This window comes from Bos grunniens, chromosome 18, assembly GCF_055505025.1.
Source record: "Bos grunniens cultivar Pamir isolate PY7600 chromosome 18, Bosgru_T2T1.0, whole genome shotgun sequence".
Classification (NCBI taxonomy): Eukaryota; Metazoa; Chordata; class Mammalia; order Artiodactyla; family Bovidae; genus Bos; species Bos grunniens.
The window spans coordinates 44,770,001-44,793,062 of record NC_141182.1 but is presented as its reverse complement, the minus strand read 5'-3'; the positions used below and the strand labels follow the sequence as shown (position 1 = coordinate 44,793,062).

General features: G+C 37.0%; 1 protein-coding gene across 8 annotated transcripts in view; it reads right to left on the bottom strand.

Annotated features, from left to right (window-relative positions):
• LSM14A (LSM14A mRNA processing body assembly factor) overlaps positions 1-23,062 on the bottom strand; it is a 53,997-nt gene that overhangs the window by 18,074 nt on the left and 12,861 nt on the right. For all 8 annotated transcript variants that reach the window (XR_015145757.1, XR_015145758.1, XM_086351771.1 and 5 more), the window contains exons 2-4: positions 11,402-11,565; positions 9,042-9,171; positions 128-250 (exon numbers count right to left, since the gene is read on the bottom strand). Coding sequence is in view for 6 of the 8 variants with exons in the window: in XM_086351771.1 (XP_086207897.1) it covers positions 128-250; positions 9,042-9,171; positions 11,402-11,565 (417 nt within the window). In the remaining 2 variants the exon portion in view is untranslated. The remainder of the gene's footprint in view (positions 1-127; positions 251-9,041; positions 9,172-11,401; positions 11,566-23,062) is intronic.

The window sequence follows — 23,062 nt, the reverse complement described above, 5'->3', positions numbered from 1 at the left end:
ATTTAAAAAGAGCTAAATAGAAATTATATACGTGATTCACAATCTGCAAAAGCTCTTCCATTCAAAGAAAGACAAAAACCACCACAGAAATTTAGAATGGAAATTTTTGAAGGAAAAAACAGCTTACCTTGAGATAGCTGTGTTTTTAGAGCTCTTGAATCCTGTGTAAAGGCAGAACCAACCGCACTACTTTGGGAGAGGGCACTGCTGCTTGATGCTTCTGTTCCAAAGGATGTCAAGGAGCTTCCGGCTTTAAAAAAAAAAAATTTTAATGAAAATAAAAAAAATTTTTTTTTAACCTTTCTATTATATAAAGTAATATACCATGTTAGTGATGATAACTGTCCTTCCCCATAACACCTGAGCAAGTTAGTAATACTAGAAATTAATGAAACTGAATCAAAAAATAATTTTGAGAAAATTTTGGCAGTATATACATATAAAAGCAAGCCCATATGTACTCCAGCTTCTTTGGAAACGATTTTTGTAACATATGCAATACTGTCCTGAGCAGTTATACAGGTAGGACAGCAGAATGCACATCAGATAGAGAAGTAGCAGAAATGGTATATTCAACACTAACATGAAGGTTCAATTATTTTAAAACCAAATATCTGTATAAATAGCCAAATCAGCAGACAGGTCTACAAAGAGCTTTTCCAGCATTTCCAATGGACAATGTACTCCAGTCCATTTTAATGCTTCTCCTCAGGACAGTATTGTGGGGCTATGTTCTGCCTAAAGCAACCACAAAAAGCTCAGATAATATGAAGAAGAAAAAAATCCCTCAAAAGGACTCAATTCTTTGCTATATTAGGTTATGTCAATCTTCTCTACATTTCTTCAGAATTTATGAATCAATCACTTTCCACATGCTGTGATCTCTTAATATTTAATCTACATAGGTTTTCAACAGTCTTCCTTACCCACCTCTATCTGCTTTAGTTTATAAGCAATCGCCTCCGCCCCCCGCCAATCTGCCTACCCCTCCCCTCATTATTTTCATGTCTACTCCACAACAGAAGTTTAATTACCTGCTTTTAAATTACTTGAACATTATGGACATGTCCCTCACATCTTATTTTCAAGCTAAGCAACTCTAGTTCCTTCAACCATTACTTACCTTCACATATTCTTTAAGCCTTGCCTCTGACTTCCCCCTAATTAATGGGGCAGCAGAACTTATCACAGCACCTCAGACAGTAAGAATGAATGGGATTCCTTAAGAGTTGTAATCCATTCAGTCTGTGGCCTCAGTCAGCTAAGGAGAGGCCTAACATAATCTCCCACAACATGCCCAGAAATGTTGAGACTAGTGCTCTCAATAGTTCTGTAGAATGCTGAGTCCCTCATCCCTAGCATTTCTAGGTAATGACCAAGATATAGACTACTCTGATGATGCGTAGGCAACCCCCACCCTGCTCTGTTTTCTCACCTGACTCAACCTCCTACTCCTTGCCCTCTGGTTAGAAAACTCTTCTATATTCTCCATCTCTTTTCTGAGCTCTTGGTCATACAACACCCACCTCCTTCATGCCAATTCTGCTACTGATTTATCTCAAATTACCTTTTATGCATAGGGTTAGGGAGGGATCAATGTTAATTTTTTCCAAATAGATACCCAGCTGCTGCAACATTATCTGTTGGAAAGATTTCCTCCTTTCCACTGAACTGCACTGGCATCTTTGTCTTAAGTCAGCACTTAAATAGGTCTATTTCTAAACCCTCTATTCTCTACCTGTGTTTGTCTATTGTTGTACTGATCATTCCCTGTCTTGAATCTTGAAACAGCATATACTTCAAACTTCCTCTTTCTTCCAGAGTATATTGGTTATTATAGTTTGTATTTTCATACAAATATTAGGATCAATGTGTTAATTTCTATTTTTTAAAGTGTGATGGGATTTTTACTAAGATTGTGTTCAACCTGTAAATTTGTAATTTGGAGGAAAAGTGTCACCATAAAAATACTGAATCTTTTAACCCCTAAGCATGGATTTATGTAGATTTGTAATCTCTCTCAGCAACGTTTTGTCATTTTCATTGAACAGCAGTTTTCCAAGCATCAGCACTACTGACACGGTGCGCCAGACAATCCTTTGTTTTGAGGGCTGTCCCATGCATGATAGGATGTTAAGCAGCAACCCTGGCCTCTGTCCACTGGATAGTAGTAGCACCCAAGTTGTGACAGCCAAAAATGTCATCCAACATTATCACATGTCCCCTGAGGGAGGGGGATGAAACAAACTTCCCTCTACTGAGAACCACTAGTACAGAGGCTTTTAAATATCTTTTTTTATATTCATTCCTGGGTATCTGATGTTACTGATGCTATTATAAGCTGCATTGGATTTTGTATTTCATTTACCAATAATCTGTTCTAGATCAGCAAATTTTATAATTTGTCAAATGGTAAATAAAATATTCTAGGCTTTTCAGGCCACATGATCTATTACAACTATATAACTCTGCACCTGTAGTGTAAAAGTAGCCACACATGCAAATAAATGGGTATGGCTGTATTCTAATAAAACCGGAGGCTGGCAAGATTTGGTCCACAGGCCATAGTTTGTCAACCTGCCTATTCCGAATATAAAAATCGGGTTGATTTTTGTGTGCTTACCATGTATCCCTTACCATGTTAAATTCACTTATTCATTCTAGTGGTTTTAATATTTCTTTGCATTTTCTATACACAGAATCATGTCACCTTCTGATAATGACATTTTTAGTTCTGCCTTTCCAATCTCTGAATCTTTTATTTTTTCTTGCCTTGTTGGACTGACTAGGAACCTCTAGAAGAACACTACATGAAATAAGATACAATTCTGCTTTCACTTTATTCCTTACCTTAAGGGAACAGCCTTCATTATCCCACATTATGTATGCAAGCTTTTCATTATCCCACTATTATGTATGCAAGCTTTTCATTTCACTGATCAAATGAGGAAATTCCCTCCTATTCCTTAGTTGTTGATAAATGATATCAAATTTTATTGAACACTTCCTCTATATCTTTTGGGACTGCAGCTTTTCTGCTTCATTTTGTTAATGTGGTAAATTACCAATGATTTTCAAATGTTATAACATCTTTGCATTCCTGAGATAAACTTTGTCATTATGTACTAACCTTCTTATGAATTGCTGACTTCCACTGATAAGACTACGTTGAGGATTTTTATGTGTATGTTCATGGAAATTAGCTGTAATTTTATTTTCTTGTAATTTCACTTACATTTTGGTATCTTATCTTGCCTTCATTACCTGGTTAGGAAGTGTTCTTCTCCTTTACTCTCTCAAAGAGTTTGAAAGATTGGTAAAATTATTTCTTCCCTAAATGGTAGAATTTACCAGTAAAGCAAACAGTCTAGAATTTTCTTTATTTTAAATTACAGTTTCAACTTCTTTAACAGAGTGCTAGTGAGATTATACTTTCTCTTGTATTGGTTTAGGAAACCTGTAGTTTCAAGAAATTTGGCAATTTCATCTAAAATGACAAGTATGTTGACATAAAGTTGTTCACAGTATCTTCACATTATCCTTTTAGGATCTACAGTGATGTCTACTCTTTCGTTCTTGATATCAGTATTTGAGTTTCTCCCCCTTGTTTAGTTTTGTTAGAAGATTATTAATTTTATGAAATTTCTTTAAAAGCCAATTTCTGGCTTTATTGATATTATATATATACATACTTTTTTTTATTAGTTTCTATTTCCTGTTTTAATTTTTTTCTTCTTTCTAGTACTTTTGGGCTAATTTTCTTTCCTTTTTTTGTTTTACCCTTCTTAATAAACTGGTAGCTTAGAGCACTGATTTTAAAATATTTTTGTTTTCTTATATATGTGTTTAAGGTATGAGCTAAGCAATGCTTAAGCTCCACTCAAAAATTTTGATATGTTGTGGTTTATGATCATTATATTTTAAAATATCTTCTAATTTCTCCTGTGATTTCTTCTTTAATTCATTAATGATTTTATGTTTGTTCAACTTCTAATTACTTGTCTATTTTTTCAAGTTATCTTTATTATTAACTCCAAACTTAACTTCTTTGTGGTTTGAGAAAATACCGTGCTTTCAATCTTTCTGAATTTAATGTAACTTCTTTTATAGACCAAGATTTGATCTATCCCAATGATTGATCCACACTTACTTAAAAAGAATCTGCTGCTGCTGCTAAGTCACTTCAGTCATGTCCAAATCTGCGATCCCATAGACAGCAGCCCACCAGGCTCCTCTGTCCCTGGGATTCTCCAGGCAAGAATACTGGAGTGGGTTGCCATTTCCTTCTCTAACGCATGCATGCATGCTAAGTCGCTTCAGTCACGTCCAACTCTGTGTGACTCCATGGACGGCAGCCCACCAGGCTCCTCTGTCCATGGGATTATCTAGGCAAGAATACTAGAGTGGGTTGCCATTGCCTTCTCCATGAAAAGAATCTATATTCTGCAATTGTTGGTGTTGGTGTATTATTTTATAAAAGTCACATACACATTTAGGATTATTACAGCTTTCTGATGAACTGCCCACTGTACTGTTATAAAGAATCCTTCTGTATCTTTGGCAGTACTTCTGATCTTTAAGCAGTTCTGTCTGACGTTAATTTTTCTAACATACTTTTCTTATCATATAACAGGGTCTTTTTAAAAAATTTATTTTAATTGGAGGCTAATTACTTTACAATATTGTGGTGGTTTTTGCCATACATTCACATGAATCAGCTATGGGTGTACATGTATTCCCTATCCTGACCCTCCCTCCCCATCCCATCCCTCAGGGTCATCCCAGTGCACTAGCCCTGAGCACCCTGTTTCATGCATTGAACCTGACTGGCGATCTATTTCACATATGATAATATACATATTTCAATCCTATTCTCTCAAATCATCCCACCCTTGCCTTCTCCCAGAGTCCAAAACTCTGTTCTTTACATCTGTGTCTCTTTCGCTGTCTTGCATACAGGGTCATCGTTACTATCTTTCTAAATTCCATATATATGCATTAATATACTCTATTGGTGTTTTTCTTTCTGACTTACTTTGCTCTGTATAATAGGCTCCAGTTTCATCTGCCTCATTAGAACCTAACAGGGTCTTTTTTAAAAAATTCAGTTTGATGATCTCTGCCTTTTAACCGGAATGTTCAATTCCTTTACACATTACTGAAGTAGGTCTTTTATTTATTTTTGGCCACATCACATGTCATGTGGGATCTTAGTTTACCCCAACCATGGGTCCCCTGCAGTGGAAACACAAAGTCCTAACTACTGGACTGCCAGGGAATTCCAAAGTAGATCTTTAATAATCCTTAGTCTGTCATTCTTAATGCAGGAAACACTCTCCTGGTTTATACTAACTTTATAAAGTTCATAAGCAAGTTAAGTGTTCATTAAACTCAGTGATTAAAAATTAATCTGTACAAAACACTAGAGACCTAAGAGAATCACTGTCCAGTATGATTTGATTATTTAAGCAGCTAAAATGTATTCATTTGCCTGACTGTTCAGGCAATATACCTCCTCTTGCGCACAAGAGTAGTATGAGAGAAAGCACGCCATGGCTGTTTGCTGCTTCAGTTTATTGAGATAATTAATTTTTCCTAAAGGCCTATGAATTAAAGGCAGTAGTGACCTAATCTTTGCACATAAGAACAATCTGAGTGTCAGCTTAAAAAAATAACGTTGTAATTCTACGCACTGCATCATTTCTTTCAAAGTATGAGAGTATCTGTTTCCTCATAATCATGACAAAACAGAATATATTCAAACTTCTGGGTTTCTGTCAAATTGATAATGAGAAATGGTGTTGTGGTGCTGATTTAATTATCTCACCATAAGCAAGATTTAAGCATCTTTCCATGTTTAAGGGCCATCTGTATTTTTTTCTGAAAAAGGCAAAGTTAGTTCCTAATCTTTATCTATTTTTCTGCTGGGTTGTAGATCTTTATTTTCAGAAGCTCTTTAGATATTACAGATACTAATCCTTCATGATATAAACTGCAAATAAAACTATAAAAAGATGATAACATATGAAAATTAAAATGGAAAAAATTCCCCCAAACAGCAGTAGAGTAATCCCAATTTATTTAAACGTTCTCTTTACATCAGAATACTAGGCACAGAAAATGAAAACAAGAGGCTTAGATTAAAATCTGGCTTAATTTGTATCAACACAAACTGTATCTGAGTTAATTCTGTTTCTAAAGAACATCTGCCACCTTAATCAATGCTACAGTTTTCCTCCTCCTCATTTAACTATTTCTAAATACTATATATAGTTCTTTAATTAGCCACTCCACAAATTATTCTACCAGTATGGAAATCAAACAATCAAAAATAATTTGCTACTGCAAAAGCTAGTCTACTCATATGGAAAACACAAGTAAAACCTATGTTTTGACATTCAAAGAACAATTAGATAAAAGTATTTATAAGGAATATATTAATGTATTTCACCACCACAAAATACTCTGATCAGAGGAGCAGGATGTGAGGAATAGCAAAAGCAGCATTTACTATGCAGACATTTTGTGTTAGACCCTGTTTCAAATACTTTTATAAATACTGTCATGCAACTTCACAGTAATGTAGAAGGCAAGTACAACAATACAGACGTTAGCTAACTATTCAACTTAGTGAAAGGAATCTCAAAAGGATAAAATAATTTGCAACTGTCCCTTATTTTGAATCCTCAGAATAGGATTCTAATAACATAGGGTATACCTTGATTTAACATGGATAAGTTAACATTGATCTTTCCTTGAGTAGGATTAGGAGGTACATGGACCAAAGTTATTCCACCTATCCAAGAAGTAATTAAATATTTAAATTCTGATTAGAGATGAAAGAACTACCACCCCCAACAAAAATATATAAACTTGAAAAATGTCAAACTTGTGTCAAAAAAAGGGAGTACACTGAATATCAATATATTCCTCACCTAGCTCACCAACTACTAACTTCTCACCACGCCTATCCCATTTTTTTCATTTTTTCATATTGCGATATACAGACTTCTCTTTTCACCTACATATGCCATAATCAATCTGACTCTTCACCCTTCAGTACTAAAGTCATCTCGCTAAAACATATTCTCCTATATGGTTAACCACAATACCATTACCATCTAAGAAAATGAACATCATCCTACATTTAGTCCTCACTCAAAGTTCCTCACTAGTCCCTAAAACATTCTTTATTATCAGCTTTTCCTGAAACTTGGGATCTGACCATATATTACATTTGGATGCTATGTTTCTTCAGTCTTCCCAAGTCTAAAACAGCCCTGCTCCCTCTCTTCTTCACAACACTGAATCCTTTGAAAAACCTGACCTTCTGAAAATGTATGTCAGTTTCTTCAAGGTTAGAGTCTGCAGTTTTAGCAAGAATGCCCAGAAGTAAAGGTGTTTACACCTCTCCCATGTATCATCACACCAGAAGACATATAATCAATAATTATGGCAATACCAAACTTGACAAATTAATTAAGATGGTGACTGACCATCAGATTTCTCCATTATAAAGGTACATCTTCTCCCTTTGTAATTAACAAGTAAACTGTGTGATGATACTTTAAGATTATTTTAATATCCTGTTTCAATCTCATTCACCCAATGATTTTAGCATCCACTGCTAATCCCTGCTAATTATTTCACTAGAGATTAACAATGGTGATTTTCTATGTCCACCATTCCTTATATTTCTTAGCTAGTGCTATTTTACTAAAAAAAGAGTTTCCTTTTTCTTGTTTTTAAAAGGGGCCTAGATTCCGTTTAGTGGGGAAAAGTATTTAGAAAGCAAGAACTGGGTCTACACATGTCCTTTGCTACTGGGTATCATTGCTTCTAGGCCTTTTCTATGAACAGAATCAGGAAATAATCATTTTTAAAACTTTTTTTAAAAAAAAAAAAGTTTTTTAAAACTCAGTTTTAAAAAAATGAGTTCACACCTATACCTCCAATTCACATTCACTACCACAACACTGTTCTTTACCTTTCCCCATTCAATATGTGTATCTCCCTTCTCCAAGGTAAAAATACCGTTTATCAACATCAATATATTATTCATATGCCTTATCCTATTATACATACAAAAAGTAGTTTCAAAATGAACACCACCAATACCACTACCAATTATAAACCCTAAGTCACGTTTTCTAAGAGTTGTATTTCTTCTTTTAAGAGTGTAAAATATCAGTGTAGAAGTTTACTTAATTAATAAAATCTACTAATATACTAATGAGTTTCAAGATAAACTTGAAAACTGGATTTGTGATTCAGTGAAATAAACTGATAAGTGATTATTTCAATGAAATCAATAAAGGTATACTTAAAAGGTAAAATGCACAGCTACAAAAACACAAAAAAGTTCATCTCATTATATCTAGTTGTACATGAGAGCCTTTGTCTTCTAGTCACAAGTAGGACTGTTACTAGCCTAGCCTGTCTATATTTTCTATAGTGTTGTGTATATTAGTTGCTCAGTTCTGTTCAACCCTATGCAAAGGACTGTAGCACGCCAGGCTCTTCTGTCCATGAAATTCCTCTAGGCAAGAATACTGGAGTGGATAGCCATTCCCTTCTCCAGGGGATCTTCCCAGTCCAGGGATTGAACCCATGTCTCCTGCATTGCAGGCAGACTCTTTTATGACTAAGACACCAGGGAAGCCCGTTCTGTTGTTTACTATTCCTTAACAACAGGATTATCTCCATTTCCCTTTTTGAAAACCCATCCTATTGGAAAAAAATGTTTATTTTAAATGGCTAAAAAAAAATTTTTTTTAAAAAATAAATGGCTATATCTTGTGTAAATTTAAAATAATATTCAATAAAATTTGGTAATTGGATATACCTAGATTTTTAAAAGTTACTATTCTAAGAGATGGCCTTTATAGAACCACTAATCATTAAGGACCAAAGTCTTCAAAATAACAGGTTATAAAAGGAAGATCAAACAATGTCTGAAAACTTGTGGACGGTTTTATACATCTTTATGATAAAGACAGGAAAATTACAAAAAAGAAAGAAAGGAAAAAAGCACAACATACCAACACCAACAGCCCCAAACTGCTGTCCAACTAATGAACTTGGACTGAACTGACTGTACGTTGGCATCCTGCCAAAAGGTCCATAGGAGCCCACTGACTGGAATGAAGAAGTAGATGAACCTAGTGAAGACTGAAGAAAAGATTATGGGTTAATTTATCAGGCTCTAAACAATATGTACATAATGGAAATAAATTTGCATATTTACAGTTTAAAGAAAACTATTAAATTACAATTACTAGACACAGAAGCAATTATAACAACTTGCAACATGCACTTAATGTTATAACAGTTGAATAATCTGACTGCAATATTTGATTTTATTTGTCAATTATACTTAATGTGATTTATAAATACTTTTTTCTACAATGAACTCCTCTTTTAGGTTTCATTTTAGAGCAGATTTAGGAAAGAACCAAAGAAAAGTTACCTGAGTAAGTAAATGAACTTTGTTTAAAGAAAGAATACGAGAAAAATCAAATTTGGTTATATCAACAGTACTAAGTTTCAGTCTTGTAAGATATTTCACTTTTGATTTTACTCTTCTTTTCAATCGTTAGAGGTATACTATTACATTTACAGGAAAGAGACTATCCCATACAAAATCATTTACTATTTATACTTTAAATATAGTTATTATTATGCTGGGGCTTCCCTGGTGGCTCAGACAGTAAAGAACCGGCCTGCAACGCAGGAGACCCAGACTTGATCCCTGAGTTGGAACAGCGCCTGGAGAAGATTCCTTGTTCAGTGCAGGCAACTATTTACACGAGAACATGCCTTTTCTCCCTGCATTAAAGAAGTTTGCATTTTCTCAGGGATCTTCAGTTGTGGCATGTAGGATCTTCATTGCGGTTTGTAGGATCTAGATCCCTGACCAGGGATCGAACTCAAGCCCCCTGACCTGGGAGTGTGAAGTCTCAGCCACTGGACCACCATGGAAGTCCCAGCCATTTCTTAATAAAAAGCTTATCTTGTATTCAGAAAAAACAGTAAATAAATGTTAAAAGGTACTTTTTCTCTCCCCCCCTCCCATTTTAATTTTACACAGCACTTAATATTTTCTTTAGGAGCGTTCATTAGGTATTTCCTTTTAAAAGCTGGAAAGTACATTCTCTGCAAGATAATGCATATACATTTTGTGTGTTTTTAACAATCAGTTTTGTGAAAAACTAAGATTTTTATCACTCTCAGCATAAAAGAGTAAGTTAAAAAAGCCAACAAGCATAATTTAGTGCAAATTACCAAAGGCTTCTGATAGAAAAAAAGTTGGAAAGAAAATGGATTCAGAAGGAAAGTCACATGGGGGCAACAAAGCTTTCAATCAGTTATGCCCACAACTAAAAATACTCTTATGTTAACCTGTCTCCTGTGCTGCTGCTATAGTAGAAATCCAGAGTTTCTATGTATTTCCAATTAACATATAAACAGGTACTATAATGAACATCCTCTTTAACTCATAATTTGCAATCTATTAGACATCACATGTTTCTGTTTTTAATAAAATACACAAATTTTGAAATTTCTCTTAATGAGAAGCCTTAGGATCTTCTTTTTAATACTTTATTACAGAATCGAATAATATATCTGTATATGTTAAAATCCTTTTGTGTTTGTGCTGACTATATAACACTCCATGTACACTATACAAACATATAACGTGATTCAGCATTTTTCTCATTAAACCTAGTAACATACCTAAGAGTAGCCACTATCACCCTGGTTTGTAAAATGAACCACGTATGAATAATATAATATATAATAATAGAATATATGTGAATAATATAGTGGAATGGATCCTGGATTCTGGAGCCAGAATGCCTGGGTCTGTTCAAATTATGACTCTAATTCAATTTCCTCACTTATAAAAAAAGAGAATAACTATAGTACCAAGCTCAGAGAGTGTTGTGAGGTTTGCTTTATTATATGTGCAGTGCTTTTAACAGTGCTTCTCATAAACTCAGAACTCAATAAACATTAGCTACTTTGTTGCTGCAATCAGAGAATTCTTATGATAAAAATTAATTCCTGGGTTTCTCTGGTGATCCAGCGGTAAAGATTCCAGGCTTCCACATGGGAACTAAGATTCCACATGCTGTGTGGCCCAGCCCAAGAAAAAGAAAAAAAAAAGAAAAATCCCTCAGCTATTTCTTACTCTATTTAGTTCCGATTTATCATCTAAAGAGAGAAACCTGGATGAGAACATTACCCAGGTATTCTGGGTACCTAGGTAACTAGAAAATGGTAATAAGCTACATGAATGTTCAATAGAGAAAATTTAAAAGACTAAAACGAGGTAAAATCCAAGGCTAGTTATGTGTATGAAATTTATTTGTACTCCAAGACAGATTTACAATGTTACCTGAACAATAGCTGGGTCCTGAGGCAAAGAACATTGTGGTTTTGGCGGCTCACAAACAGTAAGGTCTTTAATATCACTCCCACGGAATATTATGTATTCAAAGACTTCATCTCGAGGTGGTATTGGACGATCTGTTGGTCTGTCTTCTGTACCAAAGGAGCGAACTGGTAAGAAAACAGAGGATATGAGATAGGTGTCTACTCACTGTATTCAGGTAGCGCCTCTTACAGTGCACTGTTTCCAGTACTAAGGAGCAGTCCTTAAACGCCTTCCATGAGAAAGTATTCATTAATTTGTTGCTAAAGTAAATTCTTTTTAAAAGTGGAAAAGAAAGTGGGTTTTGCATAGAGTTACATGTATTCAATTTAAAAGACTATCAGTATTATGAATTGTATTAGAAAGTATTGTGTTCTTTCTACATTGTCACTTACTTATATCTTTGGTGGTTGTGGTAAGAGGTGCTAAAAAAAGCCCTTTCATTGTTGATTTATTTTTAATGTCCCCATTCAGCAAAATAAAAAAACTGGCAACTTGTGTGTTGTGTGTGTGTGTGTGTGTGTGTGTATAGTCAATCTTCACTGAGTGAAGATTTTCCCAATCTACAAAAATCCCAAAGTCTGGGAAACTGAGCTTCAGGTTTAAGATAAGACAATGAAAAGAATATCTTCCTTGGTTAGTAGTACGTCCTCTAGAAACCAAGTAAAGCCTCTGTCAGCTACTCGGCTCCATGGGACAGCCTGAAATGCCCTAGTTACCTAAAATATCTACCTCGTAATTAAATCTGACTATTCTAACACTCAGGGTGGCATTATTCAAAGTTGAACTGTGACCAGCTGTTTCAGGGTAAACTAGCTAAAAAAAAAGATTCTGGAATCCACTGACTCAGATTTTCTGTGAAGAGGATACAGAAATCTATATCTATATTTTAAATCAATTCCTCAAAAGTTTCTTATCAATACTACAGTTTCAGGTTCACTATCTGAGGAGACTTCTGAAAATGTTGACATCCCCACAGAAGCTCCAAATAAGAAAGTTTGCCATATCAGATATTATTCATTTAAAGAGTATCCTAGAGGAAGCAAATCCCTTAACACTGTGCAAAGTTTTATATTTCTCTGCAGAACTTATCCATAGCTAGACTGAAGATACATATTTCTGCTTAAATGCCTTTTTTTAATCCTAAAAATTTTTTGAGGTACTCATGAGACTTTCAGGAAAAGATGATGGCATCTGTAGGTTTGCAAATGACTATTCTGCCCTATAACTAAAGAAAATTAAAAAGTTAAAATACCCCTAAACCAAGAAAATACCTCAAACCTATGCCAGAAAACTTTATTAAAAAGTATCATGCAGATATTTTTTGAGTTAGTCCACTCTGGAAGGCCAAATCCAGTATCCATATATAGCATGCTGAGAAATTTTCCCAGGCATACTCCAACTTGATGGATGGGGACACAGATGTGATAAAGGAAAAGATGTAGAATGTCAGAGCTGAAGCTCCCCTCCCTCTCTGGTGGCCAAACAATACTGTATCAGGGCAGAAGTAACAGACATGGTTTTACGTTTTGTCCTTTAACCAAAAAGAAAGCTAGGAAAATTACAAGCGGATCAATCTCACTCCTAAACTCAGCACCAGCACTATTACCACCATACAAAGTTTTATAAAGTCCCAGACCTCCAAGGTAACAAATTAGCTCATCCTGAAGCTGCGGGCAGGTGGGGTGGGGTTAAAGGTCTTCCATCTATAAAACCAAAGAGAAGCTCTATTAGGCTATCCAAGGCTTAACAAAACCATTCAAATGATATCCATATATCCAAAAGAAAGATGAAACAAGAAAATTTCAGAAAGAACTGCTTTATATTCTTAAGAAAAATAAAACTCACATACTGAAAACACATAGAGTTAAAGAAAGAAAAAAGAGGTAAGACAAATATAGCTGCAGAATAAACCTAACAAGAACAGTCTATGAGAAAGACAACAGAACAAGTAAGACAAAATGCAACTAAAGATAACAAATTTCCTGACATAAGGACCTAAATATGATGAGAAGGTTTCACTGTATTTCCAGAAAAAAAAAAAAAAGAACTTTAGTGCACTATAAGCCATACAGACTTATCCTTTGCTACATCAAAATAAAGAACTCACAGAGACAATGGCATTAAAAAATAAAGAGATGGACAATAAAATCATTTAAACATATTAATGTATGTGACAATTTACCAAGGTGCTAGTGTGCATGCACGTTCAGTCACTCGGTCATGTCCAACGCTTTGCGACCCCATGCCTGCCAGGTTCCTTTGTCCATATAATTTTCCAAGAAAGAATATCGGAGTGGTTGCCATTTCCTACTCCATTCCCCACTCAGGGATAGAACCCATGACTCCTGCATTGGCAGGCGGATTCTTTACCACTGAAGGTGCTAGGATAGAATGTAAATTTAATAGTTCTGAAAAACATTACAAAGTTACAAAGTGTTAGAAAAGTTAAGTGATGTTGCTCAGTCCTGTCTGACTCTTTGCCACCCTGATGGACTGTAGCCGACCAGGCTTCTTCGTCCATGGGCTGTTAAGATGGTATCTATTTCACACTCTATTCTCACAAAAATTGGGAGATGAAAATAAGAAGCAAAGGAAACATGAAAGGAAATTCATAAATGAATACTCTCAACTTTTACAGTAAGGAGTTACCTAATAAAAGATTGGGGGAAGTTGATAAATTCACATACATTGGCTTAAAAATTTGTTATCTGCACTCCTAAAGATAACCCACAATAGAGCTGAAAATTAAAAGCATACTTTCCAAAATACGGTATGAAGACAATCTCTATCATACAGCAGGAGAGTCAAAGCAAAAAATTATGGCAACAGACACCATGAAGAATGATTTGCACACACTAAGAGTTTGAGAAACAGGTTCTAATGATAGAGACTATCTGATCAGATTTAATGTTTTCAAGACAGTTCTTGTAGTATTATAAAGAATAACTTAATTAGAACAGCAATCAGAAGGGTATACATGTCTGGAAGATAACAGAACAAATGAGAGGTAGTGAAGGCTGTAACCTGGATGCTAAGAGCAGAAAGAGAAAGCAGGACAAGAACAGAAAAAGTAGAAAATTACCAGTAGTATTCTGCTACAAATAATTTTAATACATGAATTAGCTCATGTGCAACTGGCTAATAAGGGAATTACGTCAGTACAGTCAGAAATCACATTGTTTCATTCCTAATTTATTATAACGTGCTATTTTATTTTGTTTTATTTATTGTATTTTAGGGAGCAGTGGCTAAACATAGAAAACCACATAGGAACAGTATATGATTCCCACTCACCCCAAGTTTCCTCCTGGCTCAGTAACCAGTCCTTTCTGTGTGGTTCTTCCTGATCCTGAGGCACTCTTTCCTTGCCTCCAAGTAGCAGACTCAGCTCTTTGTTATACTTTCTTCCATCGTGCTACCTTACTTTTTTTCCCTTTCAAACTGGCAGACAACTCCATTGTTAGGTATACTTCACCAGCAATTTTGTTAATGTTATCTATTAATTCAATTCTTTTTCTTTTTGGTCGCATCACCGGGCTTGCAGCATCTTAGTTCTCTAAGCAGTGATTGGACCCAGGCCTCAGCATTGAAAGCGCCGGGTCCTAACCACTGGACTACCAGAGAATTCCCGATTTTTCTTAATCGCATTGTTGTTTAGTTGCTAAGTCATGTCCAACTCTTTTGCAACCCCATGGACTCTAGCCCATCAGATTCACTGTGGTAAGAATACACCACATGAGATCTACCCTCTTAACAAAATTTTAAATGTACATCACAGTATTGTTAATTACAAACAAAATTACAGCAGAGCTCTACAACTTTATCACCTTGCTTAAAAACTTTTTGCCCATTGAACCACAATGCATCTTTTTCCCCTACCCCTAGCAACCACCATTCTCCAGTATTTTTCCTTCTGTGACTTGGAAGATAAAATGAAAAAGGAAGCACAAGGTCAGTTTGGAAGTTATTGGGCAAGTGATGGTGAAAAGGTACTTAAGGTCAAAATATAACATGATTTATTAAATGTAATTTCTTACTCAGAATCTACAACTCTGTCCACATTTTTTTTTCCAAAATAGACTGCTATATTATTTGTAACATCAAAAAGTTAGGTAAACATACAACAACATTAAACATGCTATTCATGAGGCAGATTATAAAACTATTAATTTCAAAAGATTACAACTATTTAAAATAAATACATAGGCGTGAGGGGCATCATGCAAGATGGTGGAGTAAGAAGATCCAGGAATGGTCCCTCTACCCAAATAACTACTGGGCTGGCAAACGATCTGAACAAACCATTTTGGAATTATGGAGTCTAACCAGATGCCTGTAAAATCCAAGTGAGCATCTAATGAAGAAAGAGGTCGCTAACTTTTGGTGAATTCTGGCATTTTGCAGAGTGGCTAGCTATTACCATTCATCATCTCCCATCTCTGTAAAAGGCAGCTATGGGGACAGTCGCCCATGTTCCTGGCTAGCTTGCTGGTGCCATGTGGGGAACAGGGATATTGTCCTCCAAAAATTTAGGGTTGTATGCTATGATCTACCTAAAAATTCACTGAGAAGCCAGCCAGAGAGGCTGACCATTTTTTTAACCCTCAAGGGCAGGGCAAAACTGACTTCCTCAGTAACACCGGAGAAGGCATTTAAAAGATTTAGAATATCTTTTCTCCCCCTCAACAACAGCAGAATGCACATTACTTTACATTGCACATAGAACATTCTTCACAACAGACCAAATTTTAGGCCAAACCAACTCTCAATAAATGAAAAGGATCGAATTTTATCAAGTATCCTCTCTGACTAAAATGGAAATAAGGCTAGAAAGTAGTAATAGAAGAGAAATTAGAAAATCACAAGTATTTGGAAATTAAACAACTGACTCATAAAGAACCAATAAGACAAAAAAGATACCATTAAGGAAACTAAGAAAAAATTTGTATGGCTGATTCATGTTGAGGTTTGACAAAAAACAACAAAATTCTGTAAAGCAATCAACCTTCAATTAAAAAATAAAGAAAAAACTTGAAGACAAATGAAAAAGAAAACACCACCTGCCAATATTAGGGGATATAAAGAATGCCATACTCAAGAAAGAAATTTATAATTATAAATGCTATATTTTAAAAATCTCAAATCATCTATTAAGAAACTAGAGGAATTTGCCTGTGGTCCAGTGGCTAAGACTCTGTGCCCTCAATGCAGGGGGCCCAGGTTTGATCCCTGGTCAGGGAACTAGAACCTACAGGCCACAACTAAGAGTTTGCATGCTGCAACTAAAGATGGAAGAAACCGAGTGTTGCAACTAAAACCCAGTGCACTCAAAGAAAGGAGAACAAAAAGAAGAAAGAAATCAGAAAAAGAGCAAACTAAGCCCAAATCCAGCAGACAGAAGGAAATAATAATACTGAATTCAACCCAAGATAAACAACACAGCAAACAGAGACACAGAATCATTAAAACCAAAAGTTGGTTCTTTGAAAAGATCAACAAAATAGACAAAACTTTAGCTAGTCTGCTGCTGCTAAGTTGCTTCAGTCGTGTCCGATTCTGTGTGACCCCATAGACGGCAGCCCACCAGGCTCCCCCGTCCCTGGGATTCTAGTCTAGACTAAGGAAAAAGATGGGGAAATGTAAATAACTAAAGTCAAATGAAAGCAAGAACATTACTACCAATCTTACACAGACTAAAAACTTATAGGAGAATACTATGAACAATTGTATGCCAACAAAATAGATAATCTAGACAAAAAAGAAAAATTTCCAGAAATATACAAATAACCAAAACTGACTCAAGAAGAAACAGAAAATCTCAACAGATCTTTAACAAGTCCAACAAGAGACTGGGCTGGTAGTCAAAACCCTCCAAAGAACCAGGACCATACTTCACTGGCGATACCAAATTTCACTGGTGAATTTTACTGAACATTTTAAGAATTAACATCAATCCTATTCAAACTCCTCCAAAAAACAGAAGAAAAAGGAATATTTCCTGACACATTCTATGAGGCCAGCATTATCTTGATACCAAGGTTAGACAAAGTTTCCGTAAGAAAACTACATGAAAATCTCTTAAGAATACAGACACAAAAATCCTCAACAAAATACTGGCAGACTGAATCAAACAGTACATCAAAGGGACTATACTTCATGACAGTATAGTCCCTCTGACTAACTGTGCTGGCTAGGCCTTCTAATACATTGCTGTGTAACAGTGGTGGAAGTGGACAACCTTGTCCTGTTTCTGTTCCTAGGGGAATGTTTTCTCTTTCACCACTGAACATGATGATGCTGGCTATCATGGAGTAGACTCCTGAAAGTCCCTTGGACTGCAAGGAGATCAAACCTCTATCCATGGAATTCTCCAGGCAAGAATAGTGGAGTGGGTAGCCATTCTCTTCTCCAGGGGACCTTCCCAAGCCAGGGACTGAAGCTGGGTCTCCTGCACTGCAGGCAGATTTTTAACCATCTAAGCCACCAGAGTGAAAGTGAAAGTGAAGTCACTCAGTCGTGTCCCACTCTTAGTGACTCCATGGACTGTAGCCTACCAGGCTCCTCTGTCCATGGGGTTTTCCAGGCAAGACTACTGGAGTGGGCTGCCATTTCTTTCTCCAGGGGATCTTCCCAACCCAGGGATCAAACCCGGGTCTCCCACATTGCAGACAGGCGCTTTACCATCTGAGCCACCAAGGAAGCCCATATAAATAGGTTCTCATCTCTAGCTTCTGACCAGAGCTCCAAAATTTCTGTTTTTTCTTAAAAGATAAATGTACTAAGGGCATCTTATGTTCTAATGTTTGGTCTTTGACCCTGGTTTCTGACACAGAGCTCCTAAATCTCTTGGAATTTCCTGAGTGATATCAGAGCATCACCCAGGAATTATGGATGGAGGTTTGTCACACAGTGGGAGAAGGCAATGGCAACCCACTCCAGTACTCTTGCCTGGAAAATCCATGGATGGAGGAGCCTGGTAGGCTGCAGTCCATGGGGTCGCTACAAGTCAGACACGACTGAGCGACTTCACTTTCACTTTTCACTTTCATGCATTGGAGAAGGAAATGGCAACCCACTCCAGTGTTCTTGCCTGGAGAATCCCAGGGACGGGGAAGCCTGGTGGGCTGCAGTCTATGGGGTCGCACAGAGTTGGACACGACTGAAGCGACTTAGCAGTAGCAGCAGCAACAGGAGGCGGTGACCAAAACTATCCCCACAAAGAAGAAATGCAAAAAAGCAAAATGGTTGTCTGAAGAGGCCTTACAAATAGCTTAGAAAAGAGAAGCGAAAGGCAAAGGAGAAAAGGAAAGATATAACCATCTGAATACAGATTTCAAAAGAACAGCAAGGAGAGATAAGAAAGGCTTCCTCAGCAATCAGTGCAAAGAAATAGAGGAAAACACTAGAGATCTCTTCAAGAAAATAAGAGATAACAAGGCAACATTTAATGCAAAGATGGGCACAATAAAGGACAGAAATGGTATGGATCTAACAGGAACAGAGATATTAAGAAGAAGTGGCAAGAATACACAAAGTGTGTTAGTCGCTCAGTCGTGTCCAACACTTTGTGACCCCATGGACTGTAGACCACCAGGCTCCTCTGTCTATGGAGTTCTCCAGGCAAGAATACTGGAGTGGGTGCCATTTCCTTCTCCAGGGGACCTACCTGACCCAGGGGTTGAACCCAGCTCTCCTGCATTGCAGGCACATTCTATACTATCTGAGCAACCAGGGAAGCCCCCAATGTATCTGGTATAATGGAAGACTATTTAGCCATAAAAAGGAATTAAATTCTGAAATACAATACAATATGATGAATCTTAAAAACACACTAAGTAAAAGAAGTCCATCACCAAAGATCTCATATTACGATTCCATTTATCTGGAGTCAGAAAATCCACTGAAATTGAAAGCACATTAGTGGCCACCAGGGGCTGGGGAAAGGGAAATGAGAAATTAAAGTAAGTGTCCTTCAAACTGTGGGCAGAACACAGAAGAACTATACAAAAAAAGATCTTCATGACCCAGATAACCAAGATGGAGTGATCACTCACCTAGAGCCAGACATCCTGGAATGTGAAATTAAGTGGGTCTTAGGAAGCATTCCTATGAACAAAGCTAGTGGGAGTGATGGAATTCCAACTGAGCTATTTCAAATCCTAAAAGATGATGTTGTGAAAGTGCTGCACTCAATATGCCAGCAAATTTGGAAAACTCAGCAGTGGCCACAGGACTGGAAAAGGTCAGTTTTCATTCCAATCCCAAAGAAAGGCAATGTCAAAGAGTGCTCAAACTACAGTATAATTGCACTCATCTCCCATGTTAGCAAAGTAATGCTCAAAATTCTCCAAGCAAGTCTTCAACAGTATGTGAACCATGAACTTTCAGATGTCCAAGATGGATTTAGAAAAGGCAGAGAAAAAGGCCAACATCCGTTGATCATAGAAAAAGCAAGAGAATTCCAGAAAAATATCTACTTCTGCTTTATTGACTATGCCAAAGCCTTTGACTGTGTGGATCACAACAAACTGTGGAAAATTCTGAAAGAGATGGGAATACCAGACCACCTGACCTGCCTCCTGAGAAATCTGTATGCAGGTCAAGAAGCAACAGTTAGAACTGGACATGAAAAAATGGACCAGTTCCAAATTAGGAAAGGAGTATGTTAAGGTTGTATACTGTTACCTTGTTTATTTAACTTATATGCAGAGTACATCATGAGAAACGCTGGACTGGATGAAGCACAAGCTGGAATCAAGACTGTAGGGAAAAATATCAATAACCTCAGATACACAGATTACACCACCCTTACAGCAGAAAGTGAAGAGGAACTAAAGAGCCTCTTAAGGAAAGTAAAAGAGGAAAGTGAAAAAGCTAGCTTAAAACTCAACATTCAAAAAATGAAGATCATGGAATCCGGTCCCATCACTTCATGGCAAATAGATGGGGAAACAGTGACAGACTTTATTTTCTCGGGCTCCAAAATCACCGCAGATGGTGACTGCAGCCATGCAATTAAAAGATGCTTGCTCCTGGGAAGAAAAGCTATGACCAACCTAGTCAGCATACTAAAAAGCAGAGACATTACTTTGCCAACAAAGGTCCATCTAGTCAAAGGTATTATTTCTCCAGTAGTCATGTATGGATGTGAGAGTTGGACCACAAAGAAAGCTGAACACCGAAGAATTGATGCTTTTGAACTATGGGGATGGAGAAGACTCCTGAGAGTCCCCTGGACAGCAAGGAGATCAAACTATTCAATCCTAAAGGAAATCGGCCCTGAATATTCTTTGGAAGAACTGATGTTGAAGCTCCAATACTTTGGCCACCTGATGAGAAGAGCTGACTTGTCTTCTGGAAAAGACCCTGATGCTGGGAAAGATTGAAGGCAGGAAGAGAAGGGGACGACAGAGGATGAGATGGTTGGATTGCATCACTAACTCAATAGACATGAATTTGAGTAAACCCTGGGAGTTGGCAATGGACAGGGAGGCCTGGTGTGCTGCAGTCCATTGGGTCTCAAAGAGTTGGACAACTGAGTGACTAAACTGAACTGATGGCTACACAACACTGTGACTGGATTAAATCATACATTTTATGATGGTTAATTTTATGTTATTTGAATTTTACTTCAATAACACACATAGTGACTTCCCTGGCAGTCCTGCACTTCCACTGCAGGGGTATAGGTTCCATTCCAGGTCTCCCAGGAACTAAGGTCCCACATGCCTTGAGGTGAGGCAAAAAACAAAAACGAAACACACACACACACCCCCCTACAAATATAGCAGTAAGAGAAAACACAAAATGACAGTAAATAGTTGGAATAGAATGCTGAAACTAGGAGTAGTTGTCCTCTATACTCTTAACTTCACATTGTTACATTGCTTTAGTAAGTATTCTAGTTTTTCTTATTTCCCAAAATAGAAAAGTCCACATTTTAGGCTACCTTTCAAAAGACTGGGAAGTAGGGAAAGTATTTTTTCCTGCATTAGTCTTAAAAGAATATAATCAATTCCCTACTTCTGGCTACAAATAGCAAAGATTTATTAATAGAAATGCATCCCATGATACTATTTTTTAATAAAAAAAGAAATAAGGTCAAAGTTCTGGCAAAATCATTTATCTAAAATATCTCTATCTCTGAAGCTGAAGTGAATTTGCTCAGTCGTGTCTTTGCGACCCCCCGGACTGTAGCCTACCAGGCTCCTCCATCCGTGGGTTTTCCAGGAATAGGTAGCCATTTCCTTCTCCAGGGGATCTTCCTGACCCAGGGATGGAACCCAAGTCTCCCGTGTTGTAGGCAGACTCTTTACCATCTGAGCCACTCTATCTTTAGATCATGGCAAACTCAAACATACACTAATGTTAAACTTGGTTCACAGTGTATTAATTACCCACGTATGTGCATACTCAGTCGCTGAACTGTGTCCCCATGGACTGCAGCCGGCCAGGCTCCTCTGTCCACGGGATTTCCTAGGCAAGAATTCTAGAATGGGATGCCATTTTCCTTTTCCAGGGGATCTTCCCGACGCAAAGTTAGAACTCACTTCTCCTGCATTAGTAGGCAGGTTCTTTACCTCTTGGCCACCAGGGGAAGACCCTTAATACCCACACATATAGTCAAAGTACACAACAAGAGGGAAGAGCTGTAGTGACCAAATTCCCAATACAGTATCTCCATTATAAAATACCAAAGCTTTGTTAAGTTTAAATATGATAAATATACCCATAGTTAAATGTAGTTGGCACCATCAAAATAACACTAATATTTCCCAAAAGCCTTAAGTTTTGGACACAAACTAAAAATTATAAATTAGGCTCTGATACTGATTGATAAATAAGAAAAACAAGTCTCCTGAATACTAAAATGTGAGAGCAATAAATAAAAGGCTGATTATTCAAGAAATGTCCAAAAGTAAGTTGGGAAACTAAGTTCAAGTGGAAATCCATAATAACATTTATGAAGTAGTCTTAAAAGTAAAACTCCTCTCAAGTATCAATTACAAGACCTGGTCCCAATCACTTATCTGAATGTGAGTTCAAACCAAGCTCATCATTCTCCATATACAGACCAAGTTTTCTGTCCTCCACCAAAGTGCCTCTCCACACGTGACCTATCCTAAATTTCAGCTTAGATACTACTTATATTCATCATAGTTCTGCAGAGAAACAGAACCAACAGAATGCACATATATAGACACAGAGAGATTTAAGAAATTGGCTCCCATGAAAATCCAAAATGTGCAGATTAGGCCAGCAGGCTGGAGACCTGGAGAAGAGTTGCAGTTTGAGTCCAAAGGTGGTTTGCTGGTAGAATTCTTTCCTCCTGGCTCAGAGGAGGTCAGTCTTTGTTCTATTAGGACCTTCAACCTGACTGGATGAGGCCCACCCACATCCCACATCATGGGGGAGCAAAGATGCTTTACTTAAAGTACAATAATTTAAATATTAATCTGGTTAAAAAAAAAAAAAACCTTCAGAAACATCCAGAATATATGACTAAATATCTGGGCACTGTGGCCTGGCTACGAGTGGGCTTCCCTTATGGGTCAGAGGGTAAAGAATCCATCCACAATGCAGGAGACCTGGGTTCGATCCCTGGGTTGGGAAGATTCCCTG